We start from the raw sequence: 12,652 nt of genomic DNA, 5'->3' as shown, positions 1-12,652 counted from the left end.
GGTCTCCTCCTTCCCTTTCGCTCTGCTCAGCTCAAATTGAAACGCACATCCTGCCCAGGCGTCATCACAGGCAGAGGCACAGATTCCCTGCGGTCCTAAAGAGATCAGTCACTCTACCGTAGCTATACAAATAACCTGCTTTGCTGAAGGGGGTTACATTCTCCCCTCTTTAAAATGTCTGATGCCCCCATCAGATTAACTTCTATACACGATCGGTACCGATCTGGTCTGGTCATGATCCAGTAGGCAATGCCCTGTGTATGTTTCCGAACGACATGTAGCGGTTCATCCCTAGAAGTACCTGGTGAGTCATAAGTAAGGCGGACAATCGGCTTCACTTCACGACCACTTCGTCTTGGCTCTAAGGTCTGTGGCTCTGAAACTGAGGGAATTCTCCCCTCTTCAGATTCTGTATCCGGTGCTGGATCTTCTTCAACAGGATCCACCACACTTTCAGGTTCACTATCTGCACGCACACTAACATCCTCACCTTCAGGTGGTACGTCTGCCTCCACGGGTAAGTCTGCATCGTTCTCCACAATATTCTCAGTTTCAGTAGAGGGTTCTGGGCTCTGTAATTTGTCACTCCCAGAATAATCAAAGATCTGAGTGACCTCACCTTCCTCTGATTCTGAATCAGAACTTGAATTTAACTGTTCGAGCGGATGTTCTTCTTGGCTAGTTTTCTGGGCTTGATCCAACAATCCCCTAGTCCTAGGTCTGGACACAGATGTACTGGGTTCAGTTATAGAAGGAACGGTCACTAACTGCCCAATAGGTAGTAAGTGGTTTCTGTGAAGCACTTTTATCAGTCTCCGACCCATCTCCTTCTTGAGACGATAAACAGGTATGTTTGGCAGTTTTCCAGTAACCACAAATGGTTCAGCATTCCACCTGTCTCCCAGTTTATTTTTTCCAGGCACGCCTAGACTTCTTATCAGCACCCGATCTCCAGGAAACAACTCTTGATCCCGGACCCTGAGATCATATCTGGCTTTGTTCTTCTGGGCCATCTTCTGTGCTGACTCAAGGGCTAAGCGGTAGGCATCTTGCAGTTCTTGTTTCAGTTTTTTGACATACTGAAGGTAAGTTTCTGTACCAGCTCCATCAGGTGAAACACCAAAACAAATGTCCACTGGTAGGCGAGCCTCTCTCCCAAACATAAGAAGGTAGGGTGAAAATCCAGTGGCCTCATTTTTGGTACAATTGTAAGCATGCACTAGGTGCGAAACATGCTGGCTCCATTGGATTTTCTTGCACTTCTCCAGTGTACCTAACATGTTTAGTAAGGTCCTGTTAAATCTTTCGGGCTGTGGGTCACCTTCAGGGTGATAAGGAGAGGTTCGTGATTTTTTCACTCCCAACATCTGAAGCAGTTCTTTGATCACTCGGCTCTCAAAATCACGCCCCTGATCCGAATGTATCCGGGCCGGCCATCCATAATGTACAAAATACTTCTCCCAGAGTACTTTGGCCACGGTACAAGCTCTTTGGTCTCTAGTGGGGAAGGCTTGAGCATAGCGGGTGAAATGGTCCGTTATGACCAGGATGTTGCTGAGACCTTTGCTATCTGACTCCAGAGATAAAAAGTCCATGCACACTAGTTCCATGGGCCTTTGGCTTCGTATGTTGACCAGTGGGGCGGATCTCTTGGGCAGCGTCTTCCGGGCTATACAACGAAGACAGTTTTTGCAGTGTGTCTCCACATCTTTGCTTTGATGGGGCCAGTAGAACCGTTTTCTCACCTGGTCCAAAACCTTGTCCACACCAAGGTGTCCACTGTCATCGTGCAGGGCTTTCAGAACAGTTTCTCTATACTCCTGGGGTAACACTAGTTGTTGGAGCTGCCGAGGGGGATCCTTAACTACTCTGTAGAGGACTCCTCCCCTGAGCACGAGCTTGTTCCATTCCCTCAAAAACAGTTTGGTGTCAGGATGATCAATCTTGACCCATTGAACAGGCTTATCCAGTTTCTTTGCAAGCAGCACTCCCTTGAGGCAGGGGTCTGTCCTTTGAGCTCTCTGCAGATCCCCATGACTTAGTCTGGGAAGCGATGTTACTTGCAGCTCCGACGAGTAAGCATAGGCATCTGGGATTGCAGCAGGGGGTGCGCCCAGGGTATCTACAGCCCTAAGATGGTTTACTGTGGCATTCTCTGATTGCATTGTTACCATCTTACACATGGCTCGGATCCCAGGGGCAGATATCTCAACCCACTCATCATCAGCATGTCTGTTGGGGTGAGGCCTTCTTGACAAGGCATCTGCATCGATGTTATGACGTCCGGCACGGTACACGATTTGGAAATCATAAACAGCTAATGAAGCAAGCCATCTGTGTCCAGTTGCATCCAATCGCGCCGACTTCAAGATATAGGTTAGGGGGTTGTTGTCAGTTCTTACAGTGAACTTGGCTCCATACAGGTAGTCATGGAATCTATCGACAACTGCCCACCGCAGTGCCAGAAATTCCAGTTTGTGGACTGGATAGTTTCTTTCTGATGCAGATAGGCTTCTGCTAGCGTATGCTACTGGCCTCAAACTGTCAGGATATTTTTGATATAGGACGGCTCCGAGTCCCTCCAAACAGGCATCTACATGCAGGAGATATGGCTTTGTGGAATCAGCAAATGCTAGGACCGGGGCATTGGTCAATTTTTCAATCAGTGTGCGGAACGCATGCTCGCAACTTTCCGTCCACCTGGCAGCAAAAGGCTCGTTAGTTTTGTAGTACGTCTCCTTGGAGTTTGAAGACTTCTTATCCTTCTTTGTAGGTGGATAGCCTTTGGTCAGATCATGGAGGGGCCTACAAATGGAGGAGTAGCCCGGTACAAAACGCCTGTAGTACCCACAGAATCCTAAAAAACTCTGCAATTCCTTCAAATTGGTCGGCCTCGGCCACGTAGTGAGAGCCTCGATTTTAGCAGGGTCAGTTGCAATGCCTTGCTGAGACACTATGTGACCCACATACTTGACACTGGTTTGGCAGAATTGGCATTTATCCAATGATAGCTTTAAGCCTCGTTCCTGCAAGCGATCCAACACTTTAAGGAGACGTTCTTCATGCTCCTCAAGTGTCCTTCCAAAAACTATGAGGTCATCCAAATAAACCAAGACTTCCAGGAGATTCATATCTCCAACTGTCCGCTCCATTAGTCGTTGGAACGTTGCCGGTGCACCAGATATCCCCTGTGGCATGCGCTGGAACTCATAGAATCCCAGGGGACAAATGAACGCGGTTTTCTCCATGTCTTCAGGGCTCATCGGAATTTGATAATATCCGCTCCGTAGATCAAGAACAGAAAACCAGCAGCTTCCTGACAAACAGTCCAGAGCTTCTTCCACCCGAGGCATAGTATATTGATCAGGTATGGTTCGCTTATTTAATGTGCGATAATCAATGCACATTCTTACATCACCATTTTTTTTCCGAGCTACCACAATGGGCGATGCGTAAGGGCTTCTAGACTCTCGAATGATGCCAATCCTTTGCAAATCCTGAAGATGTTTTCGGATGTCTTCCACATCGGCAGGTGCAAGTCGTCTTGATCGCTCTCTGAACGGGGTGTCATCTCTCAAACGAATATGATGTTCTACTCCACGCGCACATCCCACGTCCCAATCACAAGTCGAGAAAACATCAGCTCTTTGGGCTAATTTGGTTTGCAGCCGTTCTTTCCAACTGGAAGGCAAAGGGGAAGTTCCAAAATTCAGCTTAGCCATATCAAAACTTGGTGTTCGCTGCTTAGTTGGAATGGAGTGAGCCACGGTGGCGGCCTGGTACACATGTGCTATCAGTGTGCCCACCGGTATTGTGACAGGATGTGCTGAGGCATTACAAACGGGGACCTGGACTGTGGCAGTCGTCTTGTGTGACGTTTGAGCTACTCCCCTTCTAATAAAAAGACCGTTCGGCAGTCGGTTATCTTCAGGAGCTTCGATGAGAATCAGCTGATTTTTCCCATCATCTGAGACTTGGGCTTTTCCCTCAACCACCTGTACGGTACCAGGGGGTATGGTCACTGGCAAACAACCCAGCGTCTGAATGGTTCCTATTGGCCCTCTAGCTGTCTGCAAGAGTTCTCTCTCTTTCTTGATGTAAGCATCGAGGCACAAGGCATGAATCTTTAGTTTCCTGGCGTAATTATCTCCTGCTCGGTCGCGACACACACGAGCCAGTATCCCAAATATGGCGGCATTTGTCCCTATTAGGCAAGGGATATGGTTAGGAGAACCAGTAGAAGGACAAACCAGGGCTAAGGTTTCTAATGTCTGCTGCACACCCACAACATCTGCAGGGAATTCCAGGAATACATTGATATATCCCAGATATGGATACTGTCCCTCCCCAAGGCCCCAGATAGCAAGACCAGTAAGTGGGTGCAATGGTAGGTGACTGAGGTGCTCCCTGTAGTAATGCTCAAAGATTATCGTAACCTGTGATCCAGTGTCAAGAATGGCACAGCATGGGCGACCTTCTATTCGCACAGTTACTTCTGTCTTAGGGCCACACAGACCAGCAGGCCATGGATTTGTTGGTGTATTTCCCACAGTGTTACTTTCCAGGCTAAATAGCTCCTGTGAATCGGAGTGCGCTTTTGACGATAGGGGCCCAGGGCACTCCTTTACTGGGTCCCATCGTAGTTTCCCAACTGATTCCCATACATGGCTTCAAGACGTTCAGCAACCAAAGTAGCATTTCCAGTGTTGACACACTCTTTTATCCTATGACCATCCAATCCACAACGGTAGCAAAAGGATCTGAATGGAGCTCTGATAGTAGTTGGAAATGGCTGCCTTCCAGCAGAGTGGAGAGTTGTTCCATCTTGTCCAGTTCCTTCAGCTGAATTCTCCCTCTTGTAGAATGGCTGATGACCCCTTGCGCGGACATCTTGGCGTGGCCGGGCATCCTGATAGTGATGCTGCTGCTGCACAGTCAAGGATGATATTTGTTTCCTAATCTCCTGTAGCTGCTCTTTTAGGCTATCCATTTCTGCATTAGGGGCTGGTGTGACATCAGGTGTGTTAGCATGATGCACTCTAATGGGCGCTGTGGGGGGGTTTTGCTTGAGGCTCTCTCTCTCCTCTTCCTCTCTGATCTCTTTTATCAGAACAGAAAAAGTGGGAGGATTTTTCTGCCGTTCTTTAAGCCGGAGTTTAACTAGGCACATGTCAGAGTATATGGCTCCTTTAAGTAGCTGATTTAAGCGTGCTTTTCCTAATGCACTGGCTTCTATGCCTCCCTTCACATATACTTTCTGTAACAACTTCTCCAACCGGGCCAAGAATATAGACAGCTTTTCTCCCTGCTTCTGCATGGTAGTGCGAAATCGTAAATATAAGTCCTCTCCGCTCTCTGTGCTTCCAAACATGTGCTCAAGTGTACTGAGGTATTCTTGAGCCGACGCATCCGGGTTTGCCACACGCAGAGGTCTGACAACATCAAGAGCAGGGCCTCTCAGACTTTCCACTAGCCTTTTCCGCTTTTCTCCTTCTCCACACTGCCATTCTTGGATCATATGTGCTGCTTGGTCCATCCAGGTGTCATAGTCATCCTCCTGGCTAGGGGTGGGCTTGACGCCAGAGAACACTCTAAGCCGTTTGTAGGAAGTGCCTTCTGAAGATGGCTTCAGAGCTTTTTCAAGTGCTTTCCCAATAGTAGATAGTAAGTCATCTGTAGCGCTCGTTGAGGAGGCTGCTTGAACTCCAGCTACTTCTTGCAGATCGTTCAGTGTCTTTCCTTCAGTCTCCAAAAACATTTGCAGCTTCTTTTTGAAATCTGGAGTTGGAGTTTGGGGGTCAGGCATTAAAAGTACTTGCTGCAACGTCAAAGGTGGACTATCACTATCTGTATCCATGGTCTCGGTCAGGTCCACCTCAACCAGATCTTTGTCACTGCAACACAATGCAAACCACTGATCATCATTCAGGTTGTAATATCTTCCCAAACACTTTACTCTTCCCAAATCATCATTAGTGCGGAGTACTTCTAATAATTTTTGTGTGGTAATGTTCTCAGGGAGATTGCCTACCCAGAAAGCACGTGGTGGAGCAACACCTTCGGCAGCGCACCATGCCAGTAACTTAATTTTGTCCATTTTGATGGCTCAGAAACAACAACAGCAATGCTGGTCAAACTAAATGGTCGCACAATTTCTGCTTGCTTAGCAATTAGCCTCCCAGCGGAGCCTCCATTATGTAAGGGATTATTTTTTGTATCGTATAACATGCAGCAGGTGTGATGGTAAACAGGAGCCCCTTACCCGCTGTCCTCTCTGGTGTTGTAGAGGTCTCGGCGGCCTGGGTTTTTGTGTAACAATGCAGCTTGAACACGTGGTGCCTCCAGGGGAATATAGGTTCCCCCACCTTAACTCTCCAGCTGTATTTCTGAAGAGGTATTGTGCAGCAACACAGTCAATACTTCACTTCAATATTATAATGACCCCAAACCTTTTTTCCCTATAGTTAACTCAGGATATATTTAACTACGCAGGGGAATATTACTGTAGTAGTAGTATTAACAATTATACACAGCTTAGCATATATATATATATATATATATATATATATATATACACAAATTACACAACAATAGTATACTATAACAACAATGATTGGGTTTATTATAGTAATATAGATTATATGGCTAAATAAATGCAGTTCAGCTTAAAGGGCAACAAACATTATAAACTAAAGAAAAAGGGTGCTATTCAATCTATATCCCTCCCACTGTGCACATGTATTGTTTGTTGTATTTTTTACAGTCAATGTTCCTGTTGTGCAGAACTAGTTCTGTGTTTTATTTCGTTGGAGTACTCTTATTTTCCACGAGGTTTGTGAATGTCACTGACTTTCAGGTATTTTACGTTATTAAACTGTCGTTCCTTTTTTTTTTATTTTCAGCTGCCAATTATTCCTTCCAATGAAACGTAATTTTCCTCAAATTCACAATACACTTCCGAATATATTTTCTCACTGTTCACAAAGGAATATCCCGCAATTCAAACTGACCTGAGATCTGTTTTTCTCTTTTGTGGCGAGCGTGGGCCAAGCTGCAGGGTCGGCCGTCTAGTCTGCAGTCAACGTGACTGTCCCGTGTCAGGCGGCGTGCAACGTGAGCAGTGTCGTTTTATTCAAACTGGTGTTTTCTTTTTCATTTGTAGATGCATCCAGCGATTGGATACTAGGTATTTACAGATTTATTTAAACTGTAATAGTTTTAACAGTGAAAGCGTCGCTCCACCGTCTGTTTTGGGTCTTTCTGTTTATTTTCTCCCGATCAGCTGCCAGGCGTCTGTTTTCAGTCTCGGGTCTCCTCCTTCCCTTTCGCTCTGCTCAGCTCAAATTGAAACGCACATCCTGCCCAGGCGTCATCACAGGCAGAGGCACAGATTCCCTGCGGTCCTAAAGAGATCAGTCACTCTACCGTAGCTATACAAATAACCTGCTTTGCTGAAGGGGGTTACAGAGGTAATCACTAAATACAAATCCTGAATTTGCTTTGTGCATCAGTCTATTGGAATTGTGTGCATTTCTGTGTGTGGTATGCCCATACAGAATATATTCAAGTCAAATAGACATACCTTTCAGCTAGTGCCTTCATAAGTGAACAGTATTAGTGTTGAAGGTACTGCATAGTAAAACATTTGTCTCCTTGACAGTAAATCATAATTATGTTGCCGCTATTTATATAGTGGCTTTTGCCACCAACCAAAGAGTATGATATCTGTGTGAAATCATTTATTCCAAAACCCTGCTTAAAATATAAAAAAATCCTAATGTGGAAAAGGGTTCAGCTAGCAATGTATCTTCTTAAACCCCCCAGGTCTGTACAGTACAGTTCACTAGTTGTCTGCCTATATTGATGTGTTTGAATATAGTGCTCACATTCACAGTATCATGGAACAATTGTATTTATGTCAAATCTTATCAATTGATGGAAACAATGATTGCAGTCAATTTCAGAGTCTTGTGTACGTGTCTATGTGGTTGTTATGCTCAAGGCTCAAGCATAGCTGTTTTTGTGCACTTAAAACCACTACACTATGTGCGTCATGTATTTAGTCTAAAATAGTTAAGCAGACTAAGCGATGAAGTCAAGGTACAGTATGCACTTGAGGCATGAATGCATAATAGCAGAAATCTATTTCATTTACTTGCCAGGACTTAATGTTGTGAACAACCCTTGTTTGAAACACACTTCAACCTGTCTATTCTGTTCCCAAGCTAGCTTTGCAAAGTTCACACAGCTTTAAATATCAACTCTATTTTTCTGTCCATCATTTCATGGTGGAAAAAAAACATATACTTTGTTGTATCAATCAATCAATCAATCAATCAATCAATCTTTATTTTATATAGCGCCTTTCATAGTGGACCACCATCACAAAGTGCTTTATAAGATGCAGTAACAACAAGAAAATCCATAATACTTTAAATACAGAGAAATGCATAATACCTGATATACAGTAAAAAAAAAAAGCATAATACATGATATAGTAGCATAATACATGAAATAGTAGCAACAACACAGCAGCTAATAGCAGATATCAGGCTTAAAGAGCATGGAAAGCAAAAGAGAACAAGTGGGTCTTGAGAGTTGATTTAAAGCGAGCGACAGTGGGAGCATCACGCACCAAAGCTGGGAGAGAGTTCCAAAGAGTCGGAGCCATGAAGCTAAATGAGCGTTCTCCAGGTGTGGTGCACTTTTGCTTGGGGATAACAAATGCCAGAGTCGGAGGACCTCAGCTTGCGGGCAGGGACATAGCGAGTTAGCAGGTTGAGGAGCTACTCGGGACCTGTGTGATGAAGGACATTGTAGGTGAGCAGGAGAGTTTTGAAAGTAATCCGAAACTTTACAGGTAACCAGTGCAGCTGGGCAAGACGGGGGGGTGATGTGTTTGCACAGCCAGGAACTGACTGTATGACTCACCCTGCACACCACGTGCCTGTACCTTTACTAGGTGAGCTACTCAGAGAACCCTTTAGATGACATTTGAAAGGTGTTTTTTACTGACCTCTTATGAAGTATGTAGATATCAGTGCTGTTTCTCAAATATGTTTTATTGATATTTGCATATAGACCAACTGAGGTGCTTCTAGCTCAGGGGTGGGCAATCCTGGTCCTGGAGGGCCGGTGTCCCTCCTGGCTTTTGTTCCAACTGTGCTCTAAATTACTTAATTGTACTGATTATTACCAATTATTGGTCTAATTAAGTAATTTAGAGCACAGTTGGAACAAAAGCCAGGAGGGACACCGGCCCTCCAGGACCAGGATTGCCCACCCCTGTTCTAGCTGCTTTGAAATTACCATCTCCGATTCAAGTTGTTAGAAGTGGCCATATTCCCTATTCTGATGACTAGGGTACGAGGCTGTATCTATGGCTACCAGTAAACAAGGCCAAAGTATTAACACATAATCTCACACATGAGTGCATGGGCTTTTACTTGGATGTTTGCTGTTTTCTTTGAGAAATGCAATTATTACTTTGATTCAATATATCAGCCCATGCATTGAAGATTCGAGCAAATGCAGGACAGGTTTCTTTATAATTGTACTACTATGCAAAATCTAATCATAACATTGGTAAATGACCATCGATTTTCATTTGTTTCTTTCTCATCAAATCTTTTATTAAATAGTCATGGCAACTTGTCAATTTCACAACAGCTAGGCACCACACCGTACCCTTTTATAAATAAATCTAATTTATAAGAAAATACCTATTCAGAGTGATTGAAACATCTTAAAAAAGTCATTTTTTTAATGAATTGAGTTTAATTAAATAGGATCCAATTTATTGTTTTCCCTCTTACTCTGATCTCTTCTATACTGCTTGTTGGTAGTCATGGGCTCCATAATCATTTGGAGTTTTTATTTTTTTTTAGGGGTTTCATGGTTTCTATAATAAAGCATTTATCAATTGCAGTTATAAAATGACTTTTTTGAGTAAGTACTGTGGATCACAGTGGTATATTACAGGAAAGGCCATTTACAGTGCAACATAAAATGTTCTCATTTTCCCGACAACTACTTCTGCACCCTTTGAGAAAACAGTCTTTAAATACTTCATTGTGCAAATGCTCCAGGATGCGATGCACAGTAAGAGCAAGTCACGTTATTGTCCTAAACAATTATTATGATTAATATCACAAAGTTGTACATGTGTGCTGTCAATTTTAAAAAGTTATCCATTATCGCAGAACACACATTTCATCACTCATTAGCTCCTGTCAAAAACCTACAGTAGAGTCAACAGTAAGTAGAGTCATCCCAATGGAAAGTGGAATATAGAATCTTGCAATCAGTTTCATATGTTTCAGGTTGTCCTGAAGTCAGAATTTAGAAGAGCTTATTCACAAAAAGGCTCCAAGTAGTCGTATACGATAATATGTCAGGTTTAATGAGGACTAGTTAAGCATGAGCTCACTGTTCCCTGCAACATTACAATGACAATAATGGTACAAGTGGCTTTGACATTTAAACTGATTTGAAAATCAAAAAGCTAGCTGTGAAACTACAAGAGCATTATCTCTAATGAACTTCAATGGACTATCACAGAAATGACACTCTCACCTCACTGCCGCTATGGTAATATTCAGTAAAGAGCCTGCATTTCTAAAATGCAATTTGGTTGAAGTCTAACTATAAATTTTTAAAAAAATGTACTTCATTCCTTTAGCCAACTCAGTGACATCAGCATAAGACATGTACCTACCTCTCAACTAGATAACTCCTTCAGAACTGGGCTTACAGCATAAACTGAAGGCAATCCCTTGAAAAGGGGCACCAAGCCACTCATTTGTTTCCCCCCTGTGTCTCTGTAGGCATTCCCTGCCCAACATCACAGTCAATAATCGGCTCATCTGGTTTGTGGCGGTTTACAAAGACTTGGTGGCCTGCAGAGGAAAGCCTGTTACGACAACTGACAGAAAGAGCATTGACACATAATGAATACCCTTCCACTGTCAGAAAATAATGGTTTTAAGGGTACTGTGCCATCGTTCTTTAAGAAAGAAACTATTTCAATCCTTGCACTCCAAAGACTCCTCAGCCTCAGCTGCTGCACGAATTCAGGCCTAGGGCAAGCTGGCAAACTGCCACTCTCACTGTATGTAACCACTGCTGGATTTTAAAATGTATTCAAATAAAAAGGTCATCCTATAAAACAAACTGACAGTGCAAGTAGACACTGTTAAAATCAATAGAATTCCAAAAGTAATATTATTATTTTTTATACCCTTGCAAAGGCATACCGAGTGGAGTGCAGGCTGCGTCCCATAGCCTGGAGGTCACCGGTTCAAGTCCAGGCTATTCTATTGCCAGCCAGGGTGTCCTCAGCTCACCGCACACCAGCAACCCCTGTGGTCTGGCCGGGCACCTGCAGCCTTGCCTGTAAGCTGCCCAGAGCTGCGTTGTTCTCCAACACTGTAGCTCTGAGGTGGCTGCACAGTGAGTCTGCAGTGTGAAAAAAAGCGGTCGGCTGACGGCACACGCTTCGGAGGACAGCATGTGTTCGTCTTCGCCGCTCCCTAGTCAGCGTGGGGGTGGTAGCGGTGAGCTGAGCCTAAAAATAATTGGATATGCCAAATTGGGAGAAAATAATAAATAATAAAAATAATAAAAATTTAAAGAAAAAAAAAAAAACAGCCAGCAGATAGCTTTCAGATTCCCATGTGACAGACCCGCCGCCAGCCCTCCAAAAAACATATTGTAACTAGGCAATTACCACTACATATTTTACTATCACTCTAATGTCCTTACACTTGAATGTAATAACTGCACCAATAGAAAGCATTAGCAGCAGACCAAAAAATCTAATTTCAGGTCTTCAACATTAAACAACCTTGTTAAAAACAGGCTGACCTGTTCACAGAAGGAATTCAAGTAGTTTATAGATATTTGCACTAAGGCTGCAGGCGGTACAATGTCATTTTGAATCCAGATGTGTTGTATTTCTTTTGTGTATATTTTTGTGTATCACTGATGTCAGTTTGAGAGATAGCACAAAACAAGCAGCACATAATAAACCTTCAGTACTCGCACAGTAGCGCAATGCTGGATACAGGAGGTCAGGATTGAAGAATCGGAGCAGTAAGTACAGTCTTACTCAAATTGATATCAACTTGTCTTTGTTTGAGGGTTCCCATGCCTGTTGAATTGCTTTCACTTAGGCCCTGTGTTTTGCAGCTTTGCCCAGTTTTATTCTGGTTTGGGATGTGTAATATATCTTTCGCACAGCTCACATTCAAATTACTGTAGTTCTACGCACAGTAACATGCGTGAAGGTTTGTTTAAAACATGTTTTATTCAATAACTTCCAGGTTAGCGTTTTACTTTCTATAATGTGTTTTTAAGGAAGATTTAGGGTACCCAGGCTGTGTGTTTGTGTATGACTGGTGGCAGGTCAGCCATGTGACATATACCAATTACAAATATGGAGCTCCCAAAATAATCCTCATAAACCAAAAAATGTGATTAGAAATTGGACTGAATTACATTTTCATGAAATGTGAGGGACACTTTACTAGTTAATAGTTCACACTGACTTGAACTCACCCAGCCGTTCAGTCATAAGCCCTCCACAAGCAGTGAATTGTGCCATATTGTGCAGAATTGTGTGGTGGTTCAGGAAGGTGGATTGAGTTGAGAT

The 12,652-nt window shown here is 43.5% G+C and overlaps 1 protein-coding gene across 2 annotated transcripts; it reads right to left on the bottom strand.

The window, feature by feature from the left end:
- Positions 1 to 3,940: 3,940 nt before the first annotated feature.
- On the bottom strand, positions 3,941 to 7,459 carry LOC131737774 (paraneoplastic antigen Ma1 homolog). Of its 2 annotated transcripts, XM_059028974.1 has the most exons (3): positions 7,011 to 7,459; positions 6,263 to 6,386; positions 3,941 to 5,894 (listed from the first exon to the last, which is right to left on the bottom strand). In XM_059028974.1, the coding sequence occupies exon 3, from the start codon at positions 5,855 to 5,857 to the stop codon at positions 4,625 to 4,627; it is 1,233 nt and encodes a 410-aa protein (XP_058884957.1). In that variant the 5' UTR covers positions 5,858 to 5,894; positions 6,263 to 6,386; positions 7,011 to 7,459; the 3' UTR covers positions 3,941 to 4,624. The 2 variants fall into 2 exon arrangements, with proteins under 2 accessions (XP_058884957.1, XP_058884956.1); XM_059028973.1 differs by lacking the exon at positions 7,011 to 7,459 and having other exon boundaries at positions 6,263 to 6,567.
- Between the last annotated feature and the right edge of the window lie 5,193 nt (positions 7,460 to 12,652).

The sequence above is a fragment of the Acipenser ruthenus genome, chromosome 8, assembly GCF_902713425.1.
Source record: "Acipenser ruthenus chromosome 8, fAciRut3.2 maternal haplotype, whole genome shotgun sequence".
Classification (NCBI taxonomy): Eukaryota; Metazoa; Chordata; class Actinopteri; order Acipenseriformes; family Acipenseridae; genus Acipenser; species Acipenser ruthenus.
This window is presented reverse-complemented; position numbering and strand designations above follow the sequence as displayed.